General features: G+C 40.7%; 2 protein-coding genes across 3 annotated transcripts in view; one reads left to right on the top strand and one right to left on the bottom strand.

Moving 5' to 3' along the window:
* The window catches only part of CHPT1 (choline phosphotransferase 1), a 59,077-nt gene extending 36,597 nt beyond the window's left edge, over window positions 1-22,480 (top strand). Inside the window, exons 6-9 of the mRNA XM_030215414.1 lie at window positions 2,149-2,307; window positions 11,749-11,874; window positions 13,790-13,900; window positions 22,292-22,480. Of these exons, the coding sequence (XP_030071274.1) occupies window positions 2,149-2,307; window positions 11,749-11,874; window positions 13,790-13,900; window positions 22,292-22,336 (441 nt within the window). The 3' untranslated portion in view covers window positions 22,337-22,480. The remainder of the gene's footprint in view (window positions 1-2,148; window positions 2,308-11,748; window positions 11,875-13,789; window positions 13,901-22,291) is intronic.
* Window position 22,481: 1 nt separating this feature from the next.
* Window positions 22,482-25,915, bottom strand: part of SYCP3 (synaptonemal complex protein 3) — a 50,887-nt gene continuing 47,453 nt past the window's right edge. Inside the window, exons 7-8 of one of the 2 annotated variants that reach the window (XM_030215415.1) lie at window positions 25,727-25,825; window positions 22,482-22,630 (exon numbers count right to left, since the gene is read on the bottom strand). In XM_030215415.1, the coding sequence (XP_030071275.1) occupies window positions 22,505-22,630; window positions 25,727-25,825 (225 nt within the window). In that variant the 3' untranslated portion in view covers window positions 22,482-22,504. The remainder of the gene's footprint in view (window positions 22,631-25,726; window positions 25,826-25,915) is intronic. The other variant, XM_030215416.1, reaches the window with a different exon arrangement.

The raw sequence follows: 25,915 nt of genomic DNA, 5'->3' as shown, positions 1-25,915 counted from the left end.
TTTGGATTTGATTCACATATTCATTACGTGGGTAATTTTGTAAAGTGGGCACTAACATTTATTCATCAGTTACAGGCATAAATGTTTTATTCTGTAAATATGCACATGTTTTATCGATTGAGTCTGGGTGGAAATCGCACATGCATAGCTTATAGAATACTGTAAGTTACACGTGTATTAAAAAAGTAACACCAAAGCAGAAATGTCTTTTATTCAAACAATCCCGACATGGCCACGTTTCGCCAAATAGGCTGCACAGACGTATGAAGCTGTTGCTCTGCCATCTGTGACTAAGAAAGTGCTGAAAAGTCATCTTGGATGCTCAGTTTTACTGCCAGGGCTAAGTCTTGTGTGTCCCTGGTTAATTGTTTGTGTTTTACCCCCTGATGCAGCCTATTTGGCGAAACGTGGCCACGTCGGGATTGTTTGAATAAAGAGTTTTTGGACTTCATAGTATCTGCTTTGGTGTTACTTTTCTATATGGCTGCAAGACACTCGGTGCGTCTTTTTTGATCTGAGGTACACATGTATTTCCAGCAGTTAGGTGTGAGCACATGTATGTAGCCAGTTACACTGTGTAAAGGAACGTAAGCACTTGTTTTCTTGTATAAAATATGTTCATCTCAGGTGCAAGCAAGTGTAACCGGTTTACATACATGTGTCTGTGGTTAGATATGAGTACTTGCATCAGCCACAGAGCTCACACCTACCTGCTGGAAATATATATGTAACTTAACAGTATTTCATAAGCTTTGCATGTGCAAGTCCCACCCAGACTCGCTTATAAATTAAACACGTCAGATATGTGCAGATTTAGCAGCAAAAATTAACATGTATTAAGTTCAAAGCCTGTGTGCTAACTGTTGGGGTGTGGTCAACATATGTCCTGCAGTTACAGCACAGGATAGACATGTTTTGTGACCCGCTGCAGTAAAATGAAATACAAAACAAAACAATCTCCCGATCAGTATATTCATAACCTCTTCTGTCACCCCCTTCCCCTCAGCACTTACATGGGCTGTCCCTTGTGGGTTAGTGGTGGGGTAAGAACAACTCCAAATTCTTCTGCCCTGTTGCTACCTGCATTGAAAATGACAACTCTGTTCACCCCCCACCCCTACCCCATGGTAGGCTCACAGTACTACTGTTAGGAGTTAAACTGTAAGGAATGCTGCCAGATGAATGATTTACCTTTTTAGTAAACAGTCCCCTGTCTTGAAACTTATAGATTTCCATGGCTGTGACCAACATGTGTTTAGAGGCCATTATAAATTTAATGAACCGTAGAAAAGAAAATTCCTGAAAAATATTGATCTATCTACATACAAACGCAGGATAGAACTACCCACACAGCTTTCAGGACAGATTATTTGTAGGCCTGTATTTTATGCGTTGTTGATATCTTAACAGCAAAACAAAAAAGTACCAGGAGCCTTCAAAAAAAGGGAATAAAACCTTTAATCATGTGTTTTGAGGAACAAATCTTTGAATGGACCTCAAAACACATGATTAAAGGGTTTATTCCCCTTTTTTTGAAGGCTCCTGGTACTTTTTTGCTTTGCTCTTTGAACGTTTGTTTGTACTTGGCTCCCTCTCGTTGCTGCATTGTGGATATCTTAGAACATAAACCCCGAGTGAAAGATGGAAGTTTATTTGGTGGCAAAGATACTTGTTATGGTCTTCTGTTCTTTGATAAAGAAAACACAAAATGGCCCCTTTTACTGAGCGACGGTAAGCCCAATGCGGACTTACTGCTCGCTAAACAGGAAATACCGCTGGGCTACCACAGCAGCCCGGCAGTACTTCCCACCCCAGTGCGCCATCATGCCGGAGTGTACCTGGCGGTAATCACTGCTCAATTACCACCGGGTTAGCACGGGAGCCCTTACCGCCACCTCAGTGGGTGGCGGTAAGGGCTCTCCCCCCCTAAATGGCCGTGCGGCAAGTGATTTACTTGCCGCATGGCCATTTCCTGCAGGAAAGAGAGACTTTCCTTTTACCCGCTGCAGTAAAAGAGGGCCTCAGCTTGCATGAAAAAAAAAAACGCACCGACGCCAGTGCAGGCTCCCTTTTGCCGCAGCTTGGTAAAGGGGACCCAAAGTAATTAATGCTGCTATTCAGTAGTATTCCGTTATTTTTTCCTTCCAGGGCACAAGTGTTCTTTCACCCGGCCTCCACATAGGACTAGTGATGACATTAGCAGCAATGATTTACAAAAAATCAACAACTGGCCTGTTTGAAAAGCACTCCTGCCTTTATACTTTAACCTTTGGAATTGTGAACACAAAAATCACAAATAAATTGGTGGTAAGGAATCTGTTTACTTCTCTAATAATCCTGGATTTTTGACAGATGCAAGTAATGTTCTATTTAAAAAGAGGGGGAATGGTGAATTTATTTTTAAAATGTATGTGCCTTTCCCAGAAGGCTCAAAATGGTATTCAAAATAAACACGTGAACATCAAAGAAAATCATAATCAAGTCAAAACAAAGAGAAAATATATTGTTGATAACAGAGTACTAAAAGCATTCTCTCAATCAAACAGGGAATGAAACTAGTAAAAGCCAGGAAAGGAGAGTATCAAAACAAGGTACTTGCCGTTGCTGCTTTTAAGACCTTGTTGGAAAAGCCATGTTTTGACCATACGCTGTAAGAGCTGTCATTGGGTAAAGTATTTCAGAGTTCAGGTGCAGCCACTGAGAAAGTCCCAGGGTCCCAGGTCATTCCTTCTAAGAGGGGTGACTCTAAATAAGCCTCTGGTGCATGGTGTAAATTATGTGGACTCTCCAATTTCCCCTGCCATTAGGTCTACCCATTTGCTAGGTATGTTGGGCAAGAAAGGAGATACTAGGTAATCAAGAAAGGAGATACTAGGTAATCTTGGCAAAGTCTGGCAGGTACGTTCTCTATCTTGAGTGGGCTCACAAATCTAAGGGCCCTGTTTACTAAGGCACATTAGCGTTTTTAACGCGCCTACAATTAGCACACACGTCAACCATGTAGTAGGCGCGTACATGGTTAACGCACGTTAAAGATGCTAACGTGCCAATAACGCGGCTTAGTAAACAGGGACCTAAGTTTTGTACCTGGGGCAGTGAAAGGTTAAAGATGACTTGCCCAGGTTCAGAAAGGGCCACAGTGGGAATCAAACTTAGTTCCCCAGCTCACTGCACTAATCATTAGGCAACTCCTCTGCTCCTTGCATGTCCAGTAGGTCTCTGCCTGTGACCTCATTTGGGTCTCACAGATCAGCATGTAAGAATCCAACCAGAAGAGGTATTTGAGCTGAGTCCGCATTTGCAACTTAAAGCGCTTTACCAACACCAACATCTCTGCTATTTCTGCTTCTGCCTGAACGCTGTAATTTCTCATCCAGCATAGCTGTAGATGAACTCAAGGCCCACATGGCATTGTTGAAGGGCTTCAGGACATGAAGTGCCTACATCCTATGTAACCAATCCCAGTGTTCCAGGAGCCTTCCCCAGATAACTCACAAAGGGTTGGCTGGTTCTCCACTGACCTCTGCATCCTGAGATAGGTGGAATTCCACCTATGTCAGAATGCAAAGGTTAGTGGGGTCAGCATCTTGAATAAATTTTTCACCTCTAGCTATTGATGCCCTTACTACCACTAATAGTCATACGTGTTGTACCCGCTCAATAGATCTTAGTCTAATTAAGACAAATATACAGGAAAAATATTGAAAATTCCTTTGTTTAAAAATCATTGAAACAACAAAACTGTCAGAAATCAAATTAGGGGCTAAAAATTCAAAACAGCCAGAAAAAACCTGGAATTTTACCCTGACTTTGAATATGTTTATAGAAGGACCGTGATGCACCAACTCAGGAAGTCTATTCCAAGTGTACGGTACAGCAAGGTGGAAAGTACAAAGTTGGTGGTGAATGAAAAGGGTAGAGAGGTATTAAGGAACAGAAGAATGAATGCACTTATAGTTGAGCAAGAGGACCTTGAACTTTTGCAGAGACCCTTAAGGAACCAGTGTAGTGACTAGAGAAGAGATATGGGGGTAATACCACATTTCTTAATCCATGATTTTCTTACTCATAGCCTTGTTGTTCCAACCATTGTTTTTTAAATATATGAATTTTCAGTATCTCATGGGAGGCGGGGATAGTGCTGGGCAGACTTATACGGTCTGTGCCAGAGCCGGTGGTGGGAGGCGGGGCTGGTGATTGGGAGGCGGGGATAGTGCTGGGCAGACTTACACGGTCTGTGCCCTGAAAAGGACAGGTACAAATCAAGGTAAGGTATACACAAAAAGTAGCACATATGAGTTTATCTTGTAGGGCAGACTGGATGGACCGTGCAGGTCTTTTTCTGCCGTCATTCATTTACTATGTCCTGTTTGTCTTATTTAGACTGTAAGCTCTACCAATATTTGACTGGATTTGAATACAGCCAAAAGTACAACACTTTGAGGAAGTTTATTGCAGGCATATGGTGCAACAAGGTAGAAGGCATGGAGTTGGTAGCTGATGATACAGGAGGACATAGATATGAGTGACTGTCTCAGTTAAGAGTTTAGGAAGAAAGATGTAGAAAGAGAAAATATGTGTTAGGAATTACTGTGGAATTACTGTGGAGAGCTCATGTAGTACATTGAGAAGAGGAGTTACATGGTCCTGATGATGTTCAAAGAAGATAAGCCTTGTAGCTCAGTTTTGTGTAGATTATTGTGTAGACCCATAAGGAGCAGATTGCAGTAGTCTAAGCAGGAGGTGAGAAGAGAGAGGATAAAAGTTTGTGTAGTGTGTTCAGAGGCTTATAAGTAATCTTTTTCTGCATGTCTGAGGTAGCTGACCGTTTCACAGTAGAGCATCCCTATTGTTTCATCCCATCCCCCTTTATTATCTTGACTGGAGCTCTTCCCCTGCTCATACTGTATAATGTCCTCATCTGTTGTCCTTTTTCTTTTAACTATCAATTCCCTGCTTTTTCATTTAGATTGTAAACCGACCCGATGGCTCCCATAGGGTGGGGTAGTAAATGCTGAATACCTTGGAAAGAATGGATTTTAGTGATGCTATAGAGAAAGAAATGGCACGTTTAGCAGTGTTATGGATGTGTGCAGAAAAGGAGAGAGAGAAGTTGAAGATAACACCAAGGTTATGGGTCTGAGAAGACTGAGCATAGGGGAAAGAAAGAAGAAGAGTTCTGTCTTGGTCATGTTGAATTTAAGGTGGTAGTGAGACATTCAAGCAGCAACATCAGGCAAGTGGGCTGAAACTTGAGTGGATTCCTAGGATCGTGTGATCCCTAGAGCAGAAGCGGAGGCTGGCTGCTCGGCTCCTCTTGTCTCACCACCGAATCGGCCATATATCCTGTGTTTTTTTGCAAGAAATGGGTAATAAAACTTTTCTGCCTTTAGTTGTGCTAGTTGGCTCGGAGTGGTGCAGAGTTTGAAAAATTGACTCACGTTATGGCATCGAGATTGACCGACCCGTAGGGCTTCAGAGAAAACAAGGGGAACTGAAGCCATGATGGCAGCTTGATCGGCCCGGCAATGTCCTTCGGTTTGCTCAAAATGGACTAAGGAAATAATGACAGAAGTGCAATCTGTATTGAAAGCTGCATTGGATGTCAAATTGCAGCAAATGCATAACCAAATTGAAGCCACTCATGAGCGTTTTGGATACTATGGATCTGGAGGCTGATGCTCGGCAACACTGTGTGGGAGTGCTGGAGGCTGGGGCTCAGAATGTATCACGTGGATCAACTTCACCTTGACTTCAAGCAGATGGAATGCAAAGTGGAAGATATGAAGGGCAGAGCAAGACACAATAATTTGAGCCTGGTCAACCTTTTTGAATCCCTGAAGGATGTAGATCTGGTGAAGACTTAAGAGCCTTGCCTTCCCCAATCTTTGAATACTCTTTTATAATTGAATGGGCCTGTCAGGCTCCGGGACTGCTGGTCAGGCACATCCTAGGGTGATTCTTTTTCATGTTCAGTATCTAGCGCAGCTATTCTGCAAGCCTTGTGTGGTGGGCAATGTTTGGACTATAACAATTGGAGAGTTTTGTGTTTTCAGGATTATGCTGCTAAAGTGTGTGCTTTATAAAAAGCTTTTGCTCCCCTATATACTGAGCTTTATGTTCTGAAGATTTCATATGCCCTACTTTGTCCTGCACATCTTCGGATTGTGTCTGCCGGCCAAACTCATTTTTTCATCTCTGTGGAGGCAGCAAAGATTTTGGTTCACACTCTCCTAGCTAGTGGAGGAACTTAGGTGGCTGCTGCTGTGTACTTTGGATTTTCCAGCAATCATTGTTGACGTGGAATGTTTATCTGCTTTTTAGTTTGGATTATTTTGTCTGAGCACCACAAGACACCCATATTGGATTCTACTCCTGTTTCTTGTGTAAGTTTGCTTTAGCTTGATATGGCTGGCGTAAAATGTTGTTCTTATGGTTACCTGAGGTTGGTTGTGATAGGTGGGGGTGGGTAGGAGTGTTCATATGTCAGATCCAATGAAATTTGGGACAGTAAATTTGGGTTGAGGTGGAAGGTCAGGATTGGGAAGGGTATGGGGATGGTATGGAAATGGGAAGGAAATTGGAAATCTGGGACGACTGAAATTCTTTGTTTATATTTGATTGTTTTTCCTGACTGCTGTATTTGTCATCAATAAAACAGATTTAACATGAGTGGATTTCTGATGAAATTTCTGATGTGGAAAGATAAATCTGAGTGTCATAAGCATAAACATGGACCTGAAAGCAATAGTTGGAGATCGGAGCACCAAGAGAGAGAAGAGGACTTAGGATACCTGAGGCACATCAAATGACAGTGCTAAAGAAGGATTCAGTAGAGGCGACACTAAAATTGCAATAGAGGAGGCGAGCCAAGATATAGGATAAAGTCTTGAAATCCCAGGAAGGAGACGGTACAAGGAGCGCACTACATCTGTGTATATTGGTGCCTATGAGCAAGAACAGTTGAAACAAAAAATGATTTAAGGATGTGCTACATGGAGGGATGATGCCAGGGAATGGTGTCAGAAAAGATAGTGAGTTTGGAAGAGGCAAGTTCATGATATGGCTGAAATGCCCTGCTGTTTTCCTGCATCTGTCTATTAGATCCTGCAGGAAGGAACCACTCTTTCAAGCAGATTGACAAGCAAAATAAGAAAGAGGATCAGAGTTAACAGAGAAATTGATTGGGAATAACTAAAGCAGAGGTTAGAGGTGGGATTAATCAAGGTAAGGACAACTTAAATTCAGTGAAATTGCAAGGCATGAGGTCTCTTAGGCAATGTTCTCTCACATTTTTTGCTGGCCCATTTTCAGCCACAACTCAATGTGTGCTGTATAGCCTATGTTCACAATAAAGCCAGCAAAAGGTTTGTGTGCACAGTGGTTAGGTATGTGCGCACCCTTTCTGATCTGTGTGCATACTATGTTGGTTGGGTTAAACTTCTAAAAGAGTGATAGGTGGAGCTCACCTGAGGATAAGGGAAAGCAGTGCAGTCTGCCTGCAGCTTGTTGACTGCATGTTACGTTACTAATGGTCTTCTCCAAATCCTGTACAGTTACCAGATTTCTATAGCCTCTTTCTCTAAATTCAAATATCATTCACAATTCCTCTGAATTGGTAGGCTCTTGAAAGTTCTGCTGTAGCCACTGGTCAGAATAAAAGTAGTGTGCTGCCTTAGGATGGTACCCTTAGATGTTAGGTCCATTAGAGCAGCATGCAGGTTCCCGGAGTAGCGTAGTGGTGGATGCAGTGCACTGTAGACAGGGGAACCCAGGCCCATATCTCCCCCTTCCTATTACACTTTGTAGTGGAAACTGAGCCCTACAGAACTCATCAGAAACCCACTGTACCCACATAGATGTGCCCCTTCACCCACAGGGGTTAGTGTAGTGGTGTACAGTTTAGGGTAGTGGGTTTTGGAGGACTCAGCAGATAAGTTAAGGGAGCAATGGTGAGATGTGTACCTGAGAGCATTTGTATGAAATCCACAGCAGTGCCCCCTACGGTGCCCCACTGCTCTCCTGGGATGTCTGGGGGACCAGTCTGCTAAAAAAATGCTGGCCCCTCCCACATCCCAATTGATTTTCTAGGTTTTTCTCTTGTGCTTTTTTTTTCTCGAAAATGGCCTGTAAAGATAAACTCGCAGAGTACAAAACCTTTTTACAAATGGTATTTAAAAAAAAAGACATTTTCCTTTTTCGAAAATGGTTGCATTTGCTATTTGGATATGGGACATTTAAAACATCCAAAATCCAACTTTGCCTCTCTATATCTTCACTTGGAAGACTCAGGGGGGGGTGATTTTTATAAACTTTTACACAAGAAGCAGATCAGTGCAGAAAAGTCCTTCAATCACTTTATTAATACAGCATTAAAAAGCCTGACATGGCCATGTTTCGCCCATGCAAGGGCTTCATCAGGGATAAATTAAAACTGTTAACAGAAAACAAATACCATGAATGTAAATCATATAAACAAATATCCCACATACTTAAAACCATAAATACTTAGCATTTGTGGGTTTCATTAATTTTTGTATTTTCTAATGCTGGAGGGTGTGCCTGGCAGTAATCGGGCAGCACTGCCCGATTACCACCAGAGCTCTCAACTGCCTCTTAAATATGTTCATGCTTTCAATTAGAATTTTCTTATGGGTACTTAACCTTTCGCATATGTGTTTGTACATGGATTTTTCCAGTGGAAAATATGTGTAAATTTGAAAATCTGCATTATTTTCTTCTGCCAGCATATAAATGTCCTCTGCACTGCCTCTTCTCAATGAAACTAAAGGCACACAAGATAAGGTTTATTCAATGCATGAAACCCATTCTACAGATGGAAAAAGGGCCTTTCTACAATCGCACAGCTGTGTTATGTGTAAAATGCAGGGCCATGGATAGAGTGCACCTACTTTTACTTGATCTGCACTTAGGCATTCCTGGTGGCACAGACAGAGGTGCAAATGTACGTTCATCTATATATATATAAAAGGCAACCCCAACGTTCTATGAAGCCTCCAGCCGGAAGTGTGAAGCGCCAGAGATATCCGGTTTCCCCATGAGTGAAGGAAAGCAGCACAGCACAAAATCCCTCTCTCTGTAACAGTGAAGGACTCAGAGGGGGGAGGAGAGAGATGCCCTCACTCTCTCTGTAACACAAACACAGCACAGCAGGAAACTTAACACTGAAGGACTGGACTCGGAGGGGGGAGGGGGAGGGAGAGAGGGCAGAGGGTAGGGACACACACTCCCACATGCACACTCTGAAGAAAACCTTGCTAGCCCCCGTTTCATTTGCATCAGAAACGGGGCTTTTTTACTAGTATGTTATAAAACATTTGGACCAAGGAAACAGAAGAACAAAATCCCTCGCAATCAAGCAGGCAAGTCAAACAGTGAAGGAGACAACAAAACTGAAACTAGACTATGTTCAAGTAGTACAGAAATTTATTGAAACATTCAGTGACTCAACACAAGCCGTGCTTCGGCCACAAAAGGCCTGCCTCAGGAGTCTAGAAAATTAACAATAAGAAACATAATAAAATGTGACACAGTTATAAATGGATACATATAATGTATATAGCAAGAGGAGTAATTTACACTGATATAACTCCAAAAACTTTAAACACATAGAATAAAACCTTCAATTTTAAAAAAAAAATGAGTTCACCTGTTGTCATAATCTGATTGGTCTAAACGAGAGAATCTAATAAACTGATAAATGACAGGGAAATCTTTTTTGTTAGGTAGCTTTTTTGTTTTATTACAATGCTTTTATTTTTTATTTTATTTTTAGGTGAATTTTCACCCATTTTTTGAAAGCTAGAGTGTTCCGAGAACATCCAGGTATTTGTTTTTCATGCCTGTGGAGAAACAATGGGGTCCTTTTACCAAGCTGCGGGAAAAAGGGCCCTGCGCACGCAGGCAGGGGAACTCTTACCGCATGGCCAAGCGACGGGGAGCCTTTACCACCACCCATTGAGGTGGCCATAAGGGCTCCTGCGCTAACCCGCTACCTGATTACTGCCACACAAGCCATTTCCAGGGGTTTTCTTTTTCCTCGGAAATGGCATGCACTCAGGGCGGGACTACCACTGGCAGCCGCATTGGGTCAGCAGCAGTCTCGAAAGAGCGAGTGGTAAGCCCACATTGGGCTTACCGCCATACTGTAAAAGGGCCCCAGTGTGTTTTAAGCCTGTAAAATGTATTGAATATTTTCCTGCCTAAATTAATTCTGAAGTGCATTTCTCTAGTTTGGCCAGCAGGTGGTATATGTTTTATGTTAAAGCTGTTATAGAAAAGTGAATACCTTCTTTTAGTTTCACTCAGTGAAAAACTGAATCTACAGTACTGCGAGCAGTATACTTTTAAAACTTGTTGACTGGGCTCTGATTGGCCTGGAGTTTGAAATTACCCAGCAGTTACTGTCTATTGCTTCAATTTCAGCCCAGAAGTGAGAGAGAGCTCTTTGCTGAAGCCCTGTAAAAAAAAAACTGTTATATTTTATAACTGGTGAACAGCTATATATGTCCTGATCTCCCCAGGTACTTTTTAAGAAGTAACCAAATGTTTAGTTAGTGTTATAATTGATACATGTTTCAGTCACCCATTATTGTTTGCTGATTGTTCAACTGTGACAGTAAACCTATTTAGTTTGTTGACTCTGCCTGTCTGGACTGATAAAGAATCCTAGTGGTTTGTGTGTTGGGTCTCTGAGTGCTTTCTGGGAACTGTGGGACCACTGGGAGTGTGGCCCCAGTAACCTAGAAATCACTGGGGATAATTTGAGAGTGGGAGACTCGCCCCAGAAGTAGTTGTGACCCAGTCGGTGGGAGGAAGGTGCTGGTTTAGAGCACAAGTGGCAGGTACAAGTGGACTTGAGCTGTGCTGGGGATAGACCCTCTAAGTGGCTGCAGCGTAACCCCAGGCGGGTGGCTAGGCATTTCTTGACAACTCTATGTTCTGCTAGTTTTAATTCCCTAGCTTTATTTAGCAGTTTATTAGATTCTTTCATTTAGACCATTCAGAGTATGACAATAGGTGCACTCTTTTTTTTTTTTATTAAAAGTTTATTCTATGTGTTTAAAACTTTTGGAGTTTTATCAGTGTAAATGACTCTTGCTGTACACATTATTATATATGTCCATTTATAACTGTGTCTTATTTTATTAATTGTGTTTTTATTGTTAATTTTCTAGACTCCTGAGGCAGGCCTTTTTTGGACGAAACATGGCTCGTGTTGTCATTAGGATGTTTCAATACATTTCTGCACTACAATATTGTCTAGCTTCAGTTTTGTCTCCGCTGTGTTTGACTTATAAAACATTTGGATACATGTACACTACACAATGCAAGTATGCATTTACACCTTTTTCAGAGCAATTATAAATTTGTACATGGCCATTCACGTGCTACTGGGGTCACTTCTAAGATCCTGTTTTACAAAGACACAGATGCCAATAATGCTATTATAAAACTACCCCCATTGTGGAGCAATGGAAATAATTTTCATTGTGTTCAGGGAACAGAGTTTTTTGTAAACCAATTTTAAAATAATGGTTTACAAGTAGAATGTTGAACATTTATAATCAGCTAATTCAAAAAAATCTTGCTTCTAGCAGATAATCTAATATGAATATATCAATAGCATTGCAGACGCAAAGTGCACATCCAAATACTCGCATAGTTTTGAAAATAATCCTGAAATTGAATTTGGTTTTGTTGATATTGTGAACACTGTTTTTTCAGGTGGCACATATGACAAAAAGCAAGATCTATCTCCAAGACACGGCATTCATTGGACCTGGCCTTCTGTTCCTGGATCAGTATTTTGATAGCTTCATTGATGAATATATTGTCTTATGGTTTGCATTAGTAAGTATTGTCTTATTTTATATTCAAGGAAAGCAAAGAGTGGTGGAAACTGCACACTCAATAAATACCAGAAGGGTAACTGGCATTTATGAAACTAGTTAACATCTTGTAAACACAGCAGAAATACAGCTGCAGTCATATCGGCTATGCAACACATTTCCCATTAACATCTGTGTAATTGAGCATGGGTGACTCTCCTTTCACCCTTCTGGAGTAAATGAGACTAATACTGATTGGATCATAATTGTGTAGAATATGGAATAGCACCTTCAAACTACGTATGCCATATTGTTCAAATACAATATTCTTCTTAAATGTCTAGAATTCAAATTATCTACCTGCCCTGACTCTACATCTATACACATTCCATAGATTCACCAAGTTTGTGTGACGTTAAGATTGTGCCTTTTTTTTTTTAAGACGATATCAAATATACCTGTAGCAGGTGTACTCTGATAACAGCAGGCCACACTGTATGGATGATTACAACTTTCTTGGGGAGCTGGAAGAGTTGTGATGATTTAAATCCTGCTGTCCTCTGAGAACACCTGCTATAGGTAAGTTCATTTTCTCAGAGGATAAGCAGGACTACTCACATATGGGATTCTTACCTGTAGGCTGGCTTCCACAAAAAAAGGGGGGGGAAATAACAAGTGCTGTTGAAACAAACAGACACCCAGCAATTTTTTTTTTTTTGCAACTAGCCATATTATCAGAGTTAGAAGACAGCCTAGAACTGAAAGTAATGGACTGAGGTGGGGAGGAAATGGAGTTCCTGCTGTAGAAAATAGTGTATGGACACGTGTCCATGTTGTAGCCTTGCAAATCTATTCTATGGAGGATGATCTCAAGTGGGCTTGTCATCACCATAGCTCTTCCATTATAAGCCATGTCATAGCTCTCTAGAATCAGCCCAGCCTGGGCATGTTGGAGAGTGTGTATTTGCCTTTGCCAGTGCCCATCCTGTTTGAGTGAAAAACAAAACAAACCCCCCAAGTAAGTGGACTTTCTATGGACGTTATTTTGCTTTAACTAGAAGGGCAAAGCTCTCTTGCAGTCCAAATGTGCAGTGTGCTTTTACCTTTATGGGCGTGAGGTTTAGGAAGAAAGTTTGGAAGGACTATGGACTGGTTAAGAGGAACTCTGGATGAGGGTGCAGAACGCCACTCTATAACTGGAAAAACTTAGTGCAAGGCAGATCACTTACTAGGGCCTGGAGTGCAGGAACTCCGACTGCTGAAGGAGCCACCACCAAAAATAGGCCCTTCCAGGTCATGTACTTTAAGGGATGAATACCAAATGGCTCAAAAGGAGCTTTCATCAGTTGGGTAAGAACAACATTAAGTTCACATGACAGTGTAGGAGGCTTGATGGGAGGTTTCATTAGATGCAAGCCCCGTCTGTAAAGCGAACAACTAAAGGCTACACAGAGATAGGTGCCCTACTGCTGTCCTGGGATGTCAGGGGGACCAGTCTACTAAAAATGCTGGCTCCTCCTACATCCCAATGGCTTGATTTTGGATGTTTTGCACTTGGATGTTTTTTTTTTCCCCGAAAATGGCCCCAAAACAAAAACGTCCAAATCACAAAATGTCCATAGGATTTCCGAACACAAAAGATAGACATCTATCTTTTTCGGAAATGACCTTCTTTCCAGTTCGAAAATGCCCCTCCACGTGTCTTTATAAAAAATAAAAGTGCCTACTTGCACTTCACACATGATCAAACTGTTACATTAACTTCATCATAAAGTATAAAACATTGTTTTATGAATGGACATGACGCTGGGTAGGCCAGAAGAAAAATTAAAAAAACTAAAATTCATGGTGCACTAATGAAAAATTATTGCTAGTTTAATTTTGCCTGAACATTTCATGCAACCCTTCTATTAATTTGTCTTTTTTTTTAATTCTAGCTTATTTCCTTGGTTGATCTGCTGTGGTACTGCACTGGTGTATGCGTGCAGATTGCGACTCACCTACAAATATACGTCTTCAAAATCTCATCTCACCAGGCTCCTGAGCAGGTTCAAAATCATGGCGACTGACAATTAGCCCACAGGGGAGGAGGAGGGAGAGACAAGGAAAATGTCCTTCCCCTTTTAATGATATAAAGCATATCAAGAAAATGAAAATTATGTTAACCCATTAATTTGAATATAAATATCCAATAAGCTTTTACGTTTTTAATTTAAAATCTGACGCGTCCTTCAGATTCTATTATAGTTTTAGTTTTAAAAGAAAATTTAGATGGATTGTAGATACTGCAGTAAGTTAATTATTGGAAATAACTTTGGGAAAACGTTTCTCCAATATTCCAGAATGACTTCCCCTATTCAATTATTACTGTGCTCAAATCATCTTTATTATCTACAAAACAGACACGCTTGCATGTCCCAATACACGTCTTTTGTATCTATTCATAACCAACATATTTTGAATCCTCAAAATCAATTACAAAAATATGTTTTCATAAAGTTATTAAGCAGTTTCTTGTGGTCACAGAGGTTATTTTATAATATTGATTTCAGCCAAATACTGACCAGCATAGCAATAAACATTCTTTAAAAAGGGAAATCGCAGAAGTACTGCCTAAAATTAACACCTTTGGAATATCCTGCCTCTTAAAAGGGAATATTAGGATATTATCTTTGTGGCAAATGTGATGAGTTTTCACAAACAGAACTGAAAACAGATGCGGATTTATCAGATATTTCACAGTAAGCAAGCCTGCACAAGATCGCCAAACAAAAGCACCACCATCCATACTACTGAAAGACCCAATTTATTCTTTTTAATTCAGCTTTTGATTTGTAGATACTTTTTTTGTTTTTTTGTCATGCACTGCACTACTATGAGGCTCATTTTCAAAGCACTTAGCCTCCCAAAGTTCCATAGAAACCTATGGAACTTAGCCTCCCAAAGTGCTTTGAAAATATGCCTCTATATGGCTTACAGGAGAAGGGGAAAAAGTGTGAGTCCCAGCTTTAACCTACCTGTACATGGGGTTTTGAAATTTCTATCTATGAATATATTAAACCTATGATTTGAACCGTTCTCACCCTTCAGTACAGAGCTGCAACAGTAGCTGGTCTTTGAAAACTAAACAGTGTGATCTACCCAGGGAATCTGCATGGACTTGCGTTTTAAAAATGAAAGAAATTGTAGAATTTAAATTAACATGACTTTTAATAACGTTCCTGTAACACTTTCCATTTTCAAAGTTCCCTTTTGTTAATCTCCTCCTCCTCCTCCTGGACCATATTTATGCAGTTCTATTAATTGTCAAAGGAATGGTTACTGGTGCTGGAATAAAGTGCACATAGATTCAAGCAGTGTTGGCCAAATGTATTTTTAATATTGCTAAATAGAATATTTAATGCACATTGTGTTTTTTTTTTTTAACAAAAATAATTATAAAAATGTGCCTGCTAATAAGTTAACTAAAACTTTGTAAATGAAAAATGTGTAATACTTGAACTTAAATGCAAAAGGTATTCAGAAATATAGATGCTGGATAGAAAGTGTTTCAAAAGAGAGTAAACTCTAAAAGACATTAAAATACTAAGGGCCCTCTTTACTATGCCACGTTGTAGGCGTGCAAACTTTTTAGCGTGTGCTAATGCTAGAGATACCCATAGGAATATAATGGGTGTCTCGTTAGCGCGTGCTAAAAAGCTAGCACAGCTTAGTAAACGGGGCACTTAAGAATCTACCTAGAAAACAAGGGCATTTATTATATTTTCTACTACTGCAAAAATTGATTTTTCAACAAACATTCCACAGTTCAAAAATGTAAAAAATGAGGTCTTAATTATATTTGAACCATATGTTGTGCTGTTCTTGTAATGTTTTGTAATAATACATGAAAACAGGCAACATACAGTATAATATATTTCCAATCATTAATTTGATAGAACCTTTTGCCCTAGTTATGCTAAACCCCCCCCCCCAAAAAAAAAAAAAAAAAAATAATGCTTTTTATTTCAACCAAATATTAACACTACTTGTTTTTCATTTTTGTTGGCATGGTGTGGATATCATCCTTTTCACAGTAAAGACTTTGGTAGTATTCTTTTAGTTGCAGAACATTCTGCTTTTAGTTTTTATTTTCTGCTTTTGTATAGGTTGATTTCAAAGATCCTGATTCTGTCTTATTTAGGTATAACTCACAGAAAACAGATCTGTGCTAGAAAAGACTAAGGGGCCCTTTTACTAAGCCGCTTAGGCGCCTGTGCGCGCCAAACTGTAGTTACTGCCCAGTTACCACTTGGCCCTTGCGGTAATTTCAACTTTGGCGCGCATCCGCTAAGCACGTATGAAAAGTATTTTTTTTATTTTCAGGCACGCATAATGGACGTGCTGCATTTGACACACGTAGGTCATTACTGCCCAGATTCTTTACCGCTAGGTCAACGGCTGGCAGTAAGGTCTCAGACCCAAAATGGATGCGAGGCGATTTTGATTTTGCCACACATCCATTTTCGGCAAAGGAAAAATAAGGGGGCCTTTTTTTTACATGTGTGCTAAAAAAAAATGTATCGGCGCACGCCCAAAACCCGCACCTACACTACCGCAAGCCATTTTTTCAGCGCGCCTTTGTAAAAGGACCCCTAAATCAAACGCACTGGCTGCTTTTGTCCCTTGGACCCATAGGATACTACAGACCCTACAATTTTAGAATAATTTTAGTTTTAGACTTTTATACTCCCTTGTATACTGAAAAACAGAAGCTACCCGGACCTATAGCCTGGTGTCTTTTATTTGTTTACTTATAAAATGTTAAATAACATCTTTCTGACAAAATCATCCAAAGCACTTTACAGCATAAAACAATATGCAATATCAAAATATAGGAGAAATTATGTCTTACCTGTTTTTTCCTTCAGTCCCTCTAATCCAGTCCAGATTGAACGGGTTTATGCTTTTCTGTCAGCATATGGAGACTGAGAACCACTGGTTTGATTATATCACACTACAAGAGACCTATGCAGACCACAGCTAGCCAATATTTCTGTAATAAAGCAGACTAAAAAAACTTGTATCTCTTTAACAAAACAGAAAGGGCAAGGAATCACTGCCCACTGAGTCAGCATTTGATCCATAAACACCCAGAACTTCAATTTCAAGGAAATAAAATTTGAAGGAAGCAGAATAACACTCATTCCATCTAGTTCTTCTTGCCATTATCTTACGACAAATGATCTGCCATAGATGCCAGTTATCAGGGTTGGGTTTTGGACCAGACTGGAGTGGGGACTCAAGGAAAGAAAATTAACAAGTAAGACCTAATATCTCCAGTCCAATTCAGATACATGGAAAGGGAAAAAAGGCAGTATTTAACAAGGGTGAGATGCTGCCAAGCCTGCCTCCAACATGCTTACCCCTAATAGTGCATCTCTTCCTTTTTGCATCATTATAGACTAGATGTTAAGTCACCACTCTACAGATTTTCTGTCAAGGAAGCAGGTTAGCCTCTGTCCAGAACACCTCTGCCCTGTGCAATATATGCTGATGTGATCACTTCCATAATCCACTGGGTTTTGAAGCTGTTTCTACCTTCCTAGCTCCAGTAACCAAAACAGGTGATCCAATCTGTAAAAATCCTTGGTGGTCATTCTTAAAGAGCACCACTAAACCTGATACATAGCTCCCTATGTCAACTCTTCACTATCCTTGACTACTTGGAACACTCAACTACCTGAAACCAAAGGAAGAGACAACCTTGGGCAAAAAGGAAGGCACTGACATTATGAGGAAAGGCTCCCAAAAATGAAAGGGCTTGCAATTCTGAGATTCTGAAATCACCACAAGGAACACCATTTCCTAAAATGTACTTAACTGATATACAGAAAGAACATATGAATGGTGTAATTGAAATATTAAAGAAATAAAATAATTAACATCATAACCATCTAGCCCACATCAAGGAAAGAGGAAATTACTTTTGCAAAAAAATAAAATTAAACAAATAATAATTAGGCCCTAGACTTACATTACATCATGGCTTTGCTATATAGAATGTACACTACTAATTTAAGACATTACTTTTCATGACATTTAAGAAATTGTTCCAATTATAACGAATCCTACAAAATGTAATCTTGGAAAAGTAAGTTGTCACTTACAAGGGTATTTCAGAAAAAAGAAGCCCCTAAAGCAACTACTCTAGATTTAAAAGCTAAAAAAGCTTTACATCTAAGTTGAGTTGCCATAGAAACATCAGGAAATGCATAAATCTTTGTACCACAAAAAATACATCTTTTTTTCTGAAAAGAATGTTTCAAAATCAGGGACTTATCCTTTTCACTGCTAAAAGTTACCAAACGAGTAGCTCTACTAGTAATAACATCTTGAGTAAATCTATTTCTAAGGAAAATAATTGATCGACACCCTGATGTTCCAAATTAGTCTTACTTTTATCCGATAAATAATAGCAATTAGAAACTGGTATAGTATCACCTGTAGCAAAACCTAAAATCTCCTTTAAATACTTCCTAAGCAAAATGTCAAAAGATAATAGAAGGAAAATTCAGGAAATGCAGATCCTTCACTCTGTTAGCATTTTCCATCATTTCTAACTTTAAATGAAAATTATTGACAGTCCTTAATAGCTGATGCAGAAGTAGCTTGCAGAGAGGTAGACTGTTTCTACAACTGATGTTTATCCAATATATCAATATTAGAGTCCACATTAGTTAATTTCTCCACCGCTTCCTTCCACATTTTGAAAGATAACAGCTTGAAGCATCCCCTCCACTTGCCGGTTTGAGTCCCATATATCTTTCAAGGTAATTTCCTGATTATCCCCCTGAGGCAACTGACAGGGATAAGTAACTTGTAAATTCAAAGGTAATTTGACAAAGGAAATCATTTGAGAAGATACCTTCACCTGAGTTACCTCAACGGGGGGGCAGAATACCTCCGGAGATAACCGCATCAGTAGAAAAGGGAGTGGTTGGGGAAGCTTTCGATGGTTGAGAGTACCTGTGATATAGGCAGTCCCTTGGAACTTGTTGGGACCACGTGTTTATCCATCGGGCCGGCAAAGGTAGGGGTTGAAGTCTTCAACTTAGCTTTCCCATCCAAACTCAGGACAAAGCAAACTACATTAATGCTCCTCACTGCTCCTTGGTGTGCCCCTTTGGGCACACCCTGCAGCAGTATCAGCCTCTTGCGGGGAGCAGAAGAGCCCTCAATGACATCAACAGGTGTCCTCCACAGTGCCTGCTGGAATCAGCAGAACCTCTCCAGTGGGAGTTCTACTCAGCATCAGCTGGTTGGTATGCAGAACAAGCAAAATTTGTGCAAAAATGCCCAGATAACCTCTTCCCTAGGAATACCATTTTCAAGGTAATGTCTGTAAGTGACACTTCCTGAAGTGGCTCAAAGGGTGCTCACACCAATGTGGAGAGAACAATATTTAAAACCCAAGGAGGCACCACTAGACACCAGTGCCTCTTTAAAACATCTCTCCTTAAACATTCTCCACACTCTGATCTATGCCAGAGAGGTGGACCTCTTCTTGGACTGTAATAGTGTAGAAATCACCCAATGAAAATATCCTTTCCTCCTTAGTCTCGCCCTCTCAAGCCAGATTGTAAGACAAAACTGAGATATGTCCAGCATCTGAAGAAGGCTTTAAATCAGGAGATCCTCTGCTTCTGGAAATGACAGTGGGTTCTTTACTTTCAGGTAGAGGATATCTGCATATCATGGCCTCCTTGTCCAGTCTGGGGCTCCCAGAAACTTGAAGCCTGGGTGGCTCTCCAGTCTCTGAATTGCTTTAACCAGTAGAATCTACAGGAGAAATGCATATAGTAATCCTTTCAGAATGGCTGATAAACCTGGGCTGTTTGGTATTCTCCATTGTTGTCATCAGATTCAAGATGGAGGGATTTCCATCATTGAACAAGGCAGCTGAGTGCCACAACTGCCCGATACTATTCTCCAGGATCCAATGTGTTGCGGCTCAGGAAATCTGCCTGAATATTCCCCCTTCCAGCCGACTGGGGCTGCTAAGAGTGCTGTGAGGCTTTTCTCCGCCCACTTCAGAAGAAGAATCAATACTGCCAGAACCTGAGTAATAAGGGTCAGTTATTCATTCTTCCAAAAAAATCCGTACTATTGTAGGGTCTTCACCTGCTGCAGCTTCCCTGCCCTACAAGCAGGGCCCCTCCAGTGGCCTGAAAAAGCCTTCAGCTGGCAGAAACTCTACACTGTCTCTCTTCCTCAGGATACTTCCTGGGTTTCTTGACTATGTCTGGAGGGAAGGGTCCAGTACTTGGGGCTCAACACATGCCTGGTATATAAGAAGCACAAATTCAGGTGAAAATGGTAAGCCTATCTCGTAATCTGCACCCTTCACCTTGAGCCTTCCAGCTCCTAGGCCCAAATAGGGCTTAGAACTGGTAGGCATTCAAACTGGCCATGAAAGGACTCTGGGCCTGAAACTCTCCATTCCTTCTGCTGGCTAGATGTGGACTGAATAGGATCCTTATAGGCAGCCTCCATCGGCTGGCAATCTGGACTGGCCTGATGCAGTAAAGAAATACAGCCTTTTGAAGACCAAAGTTTTCCCCTCGTCATCCAAGAAGTGGTTAAGCCATGCAGAGCCACAGTCGATTGGATAATTGATGGAAGACACCAGATTGACAATCCTGCACCTCTACCAAGACATTATCTAGTTGGCATTTACTCGTGTATGTTGCTTGGAATTTGGTGCAGCCATACAATTTAAAGGAAACCACTCTAAAGGTCCTGGTTCATTTTGTGCCTATAGGGAAAACCCTAGACACAACAAACCCTAAACAGATATTTCAAGGAATGCTTTTAGTTCTATTATTAAGGGATTTGGGAATCCTTATACCAAATAATAAAAGATAATAAATACCAGCAACACTACACAAATGCTCTAGGAATCACTGCAGCTGTCAAACAACGGCTCTGATAGCATAATTTGACAGCATTAATAAGTACTGTACAATAGTTACACATGTAAAATGATGATTTCAAAAAGGTGCTAATTGCATGGAGAACCACAACACACAGAAATTTCAAAGGGAGGTAGTTTGGGCATGCCCTGGGCAGGACAAAAATCTACATGTGCAACTCCCATTTTACAAAGGGAAAAACACATTTATTGGGGGAAAATGTCCCCATCAGGTTTTACATCTGTTAAAAGGCATGCACACATTTTTAAACTGTGCTCATTTGGCCCAGGGCTTTATAGGAGGGATTCAGGTAGTGCTGCTCAACCCAGTCTTCGGGGCCCATCCAGCAAATCAGGCATTTGGGATATCCACATGCACATTTATTGTAAATATTCTGAAAGCCTGACTAGTTGGGTGTGCCCCAAGGAATGGATTGAAAAGTACTCGATTAAGGGAGAAATTCTCCATAATCCCCAATTTATTTTCACCTTCAAAATGAATATAAAAATTATGGTTTTGCTACTTAATTGGTAGAACTTAAATGTCTAGGTTTGTAGAACAGGACAGTTACATGTGAAAGTAGCTCCACTTAAACAAGCAAGTCATGAAATTGCTGTTTCCACATGGAAGCCGTCAGATTTGTGGCACCAATTTTTTTTCACTTCTATATTTGTAAAATGGCTGCTCCTGCTGTGTGTGCTGGAAAATACACAACCACTCCTGCATGTCCTTATAAGCATTTTAGAAAACACTCTGGGCTTGGCAGAGCCTTTTGTAAAATACTGCTGAAATTGAGCAAATCCTGACCTAGACAGCTGAATTCTGATCTGAACGTTCTATGTAAAATGGGTGAGTTCTAGTTTCTTACAAACTAAGGGCTCTGTTTTCTAAGCAGCGTTATAGGCACGTTAATGTTTTTAACTCGCGTTAACCATGTACAGTACGTGCCTACAACATCACTATAGGTGCATACATGGTTAGCGCATGCTAAGTGCAGGTGTGCTAAAAACACTAATGCACCTTGGTAAACAGGGCCCTAGGTTTTTTGAGGCTGTTATAGGGACAGATAACTCTAACATAGTAGTACTCTGTCAGCTTGAATCTTTAATCCTGAATTGCACTGGGCTCCATTTGGATTTTCTGATGCAGCCTTTAAAAGTATGTAATCCTCTTTCTGGATGAAATATGACTAGTCTAATTGCACCCAGTAGAAGCAAAAATATCCAAACTATCAAGGCTAGGAAACAATAATAGCAAGTTGCTTGTTCAAACAGAAGTGAGAGACCCATATCCATTAAGTCTCTTTTCATTTCAGCAGGGTAACTTTGGTAATTGTAGCAATGCTGTACTTTATTTTAAGCATAACAGCAAATGACAACATTAAAGAGATAAGTACTAACTCTGTAAAGTTACAAACACATTAACAATAACATGAAATAGCTTAAAATAACACATTCATTTCTAATTTCAATTGTATCATGTTAGGTACAAGTTATTTCTTCAGTGAACCATCAGAATAACATGGACTGAAGAGACTTGCGAACGCTTGCCATCTCTTGCTGTTGCTGTAGAAGAAAAAGACATGATGAATATATGTAAAATATTTTTATACAAATGTAACTTTTTTTTATTATCTGATTGCCAAAGAAAATAAAGAGTAATGTGTTTGAATGACCTTCCAACTAATGTGATGTTTTGCTATTTTTTTGCAATACTCACAGTGTCCATCATGATTTTCTTTTGCAACATAGTCATTTCTTTACGAAGTTCAATTTGTGCACCTGTTAGAAGACCTTCATGATTCTTTTCCAGGTCATCCATGCTCTATATTATAGAAATCAGTTAAGATACTGTGTTAACTCTGCAACTTCTCATCTTGTCAATTACTGAATAGCAGTAAAAAATGATTTGTGACCCAGACTAAATATTAAGTTAGTCACTTGGGAGCGCTAGGAAGTGGCCTGCACTATGACTAGGCTACTTTTAGCTCGGCTGTAAAATGGCCGCATTTCCTATTTCCCCCATTAATGGTTACATGCCAATTTCACAATTAGCACAGAAGCCCTCACCGACACCTATTGTCTAGGCGGTAAGGGCTTCCATGCTAATCAGCATGTGGTGATGTAGCTGCGCTGATTAGCGCTGGGCATGCCTACTCTCCACCCTCATACGCCCCAGCACTAACATTTTTTTTAAATTTTGTGCATGGGAAGTGCGTGCAGATGACCACCGCGCCCACCAGTAGTGCTTATCACAGCTGAGTAAAAGGGTCTCTTGGGATTCTTTAGCAGCAGAGGATTAATCAATAAAATTGAGCTTTTTTAAGTTTGAGATTTGGAACACTTACTAAGCAGACATAAAGGAATTGTTTACAGATTAACATAATTTTTCTGGAATATTGGTGTTTTTCTGGTGTTTTTCCATATTTTCTTTTCTTTTCTATTTAATACGCCATTAAAAAGCATTTTAATATGCTTGAGAAATCTAAATTTTGCTTTAAGGGCAAAAGATTAACAATGCAATATCCAAAACTTAAAAACCATCAAATATTCCAATTCAGCTAAAATATGTATCAATAGGTTGGCAACAAATCATCTAAAACTCACACCAACCATATAAATTACTGTATATACTCATGTATAAGTCAAAGGATAGTTTGGGGGTCTGAAAATGGCCAAAACGCCTGTGACCCATGTATAAGTTGAGGTTGAGAATGGGTCCAACACTGTTCCCTCTCTCTCTCCTTTCCCTCCACCTCCAGGTCCAACATTACTTCCTCTCCCTTCCTTCCATGCACCTCTGGGTCCAAAATTGCTCTCTCCCCACCCTCAGAAGTGCGGTCTAGCATTTCTCACTCAATCAGGGGTCAGCATTTCAATACCTCTTCCCCTTGTACCTTCAAGCTTGTCTTCTGTAGAGCAGTAGCAGTGCAGCAATACACCTAGGCCACCTGAGGCCTGCTCCAGAGTGCCCTCACTGACTCAACTTCCTGTTCCATTACATAGGTTTCCACTATTCCAGAACCCGTGGGATGTGTCCATTAACCAGCAGATGGATGGAAGACTTTTCAGCCTCTGGTTTTAAGTGATTTCCTCCTGGTTCAGTTGGTCAGCTGCTTCCCCAGTTGAGGTTTGCGTTTGGCTTGAGTCTGCAAAGTCATATCTGGAGGTCTTCAGATCCCCGTTTCTGGTGCCCATGAATTTACTTTCCTTCCTTCACCTCTCCCCTTTTTCCTATGAAACTCTCCTTTTCCAGCACAACACCCTTCAAAAAAAAAAAAAAGGAGAAGGAAAGATGTTTGCTGGAGAGCATGGGATAGAGTATCAGTCCTGAGCCTCTCTCATCTGTGGTAGACTGAGCTTGGAAGGGAGCAGCAGCGGTAAGTGCAACTAAAGCTTGATTCAGAACCACTTGGAGAGCTGCAACTTCTACTTGGTGCAGGTAACGGATCCTGACTCACTGCCTGATACACATTGTGTTGTACTGGTGACAGTCAGGGTGAATGGCAACTGCCACGGAGGCAGTTAATTGGTGCTCCTGCTTTGACCTGCCGGGCGGCATAGAAGCACTGTAATGCATGCAAGTTGGGAATCCCTTGGGACACTGAGAAAATGGTTGGGGGCAGCATATCTTCGGATTTAACACAGCATCCAAATTTGCTGGGGTATTTGGGCTCTTCGGCAGGGCCAGTGTGCAGTTTGATGCAGTAAAGCATGGGAATGGAAGCCATTTTGTCAGGGCGAGTGGCAGTGAGGAGCAGCCTCTGGCTGATCACATGCGGAGCACAGCCATCATTTTACAGCCTCAGGGCCCGACAGAGCAATCAGCTGCATCAGGATCTTTGTTTTCTCCAGAGTTTATATTGCTCTTAAACCAGGCATATTTACTAAAGTAGGAACAGTCAAAATTACTGCAAGGTGCTTCAGTTTCTTTCCCTACTGCTCTCCAGCTCCTAAGAGATCTCGTTCATACGTCCAGGAGTGGACAGATGAGGCTCTCAGCTTCTCCCTCCATATCTGATGTGGCCTCTATCTATACAGAGGAGCTGTTATAGGAGGGAGATGACCCGAACGTACTGAGGCTTCATAAAGAGGAGCTCAGTATTCTTATTTCTGAGGCACTGCCAGTGCTTTATATTGAGGAGCCTTCTGCTTCGGTATCAGAGTAGGGAGCTTAGTTGTCCTTCCAAGGTCTTCCCAATGTATCTAGACATTCAGGACTTGCTTGCACCAGAATGAGTCTTGCCTGACGTGGGGCTGAAAGTGGGAAGGAGCCATGGCTTGCCTCTACCCATGAGTTCCAGAGGAGAAAGATACATTGCAGCCTGCTAAGGTTGGCTCCCTGGTTACAGTGGTGACTAAGAAGACCACAATTCTGGTGGAAGAGGACATTGCCCTAAAAGACCTACAGGATAGGAAGCTAGAAGGCTTGATGAAACAAGCCTTTGAAGTGGCCCCTTTGAGCCTTCAAGTGACAATGTGCAGCTCGTTTGTGACAAGAGCATGCTTGAAATGGTATCACAAGACGGGTGCCATAATACCCAGCTGGAAGCTGGGTTGGTGGATGCTATTTAATGACATGTTACAGTTTATGATCCGCGGTATGTCTTTGGCTGTCACAGCACATAAGCAACTGTGGTTCGGATTCACCTGAAGCATGTTTTTGTGAAGTGGCTTTGCAAAAGTGTCCTTTATGGTATTAAATATTTTTGCAAAAAGTATACGTAAATGCATACCAAGGTTCTGTGATGCAAATTATCTTATTAATGTATGACTTTGCAAAAACCAGCACATGAAAAAAACTTGCAAGCTGATTTTCATAACAACTCCACCTCACATATTTGTTCAGATTTTATGGTACCTAGAGTTCTTTTTAAGTAAATACAAAAGTGGCACGTTGTTGAGTACATGCATATCAGACCTTTAAGAACTGCTCATACAACTGTTTAATTGTTTTCAGTCTCTGACTCTGGACTATTCGTGCCTGTTGGAAAAGCTTTTGCTGTTGCCGAAACATGTTCTGAAACAAGAAAAAAAAAAGTAATATTTCAATCTTCAGTTATTTTCAGTGTGAGAATGAATAGCAATATCACATGTAATACAGGGTGCG

This window comes from Microcaecilia unicolor, chromosome 9, assembly GCF_901765095.1.
Source record: "Microcaecilia unicolor chromosome 9, aMicUni1.1, whole genome shotgun sequence".
Lineage (NCBI taxonomy): Eukaryota > Metazoa > Chordata > Amphibia > Gymnophiona > Siphonopidae > Microcaecilia > Microcaecilia unicolor.
The sequence above is the reverse complement of the archived record's forward strand: the minus strand, read 5'-3'. Positions and strand labels throughout refer to the sequence as shown.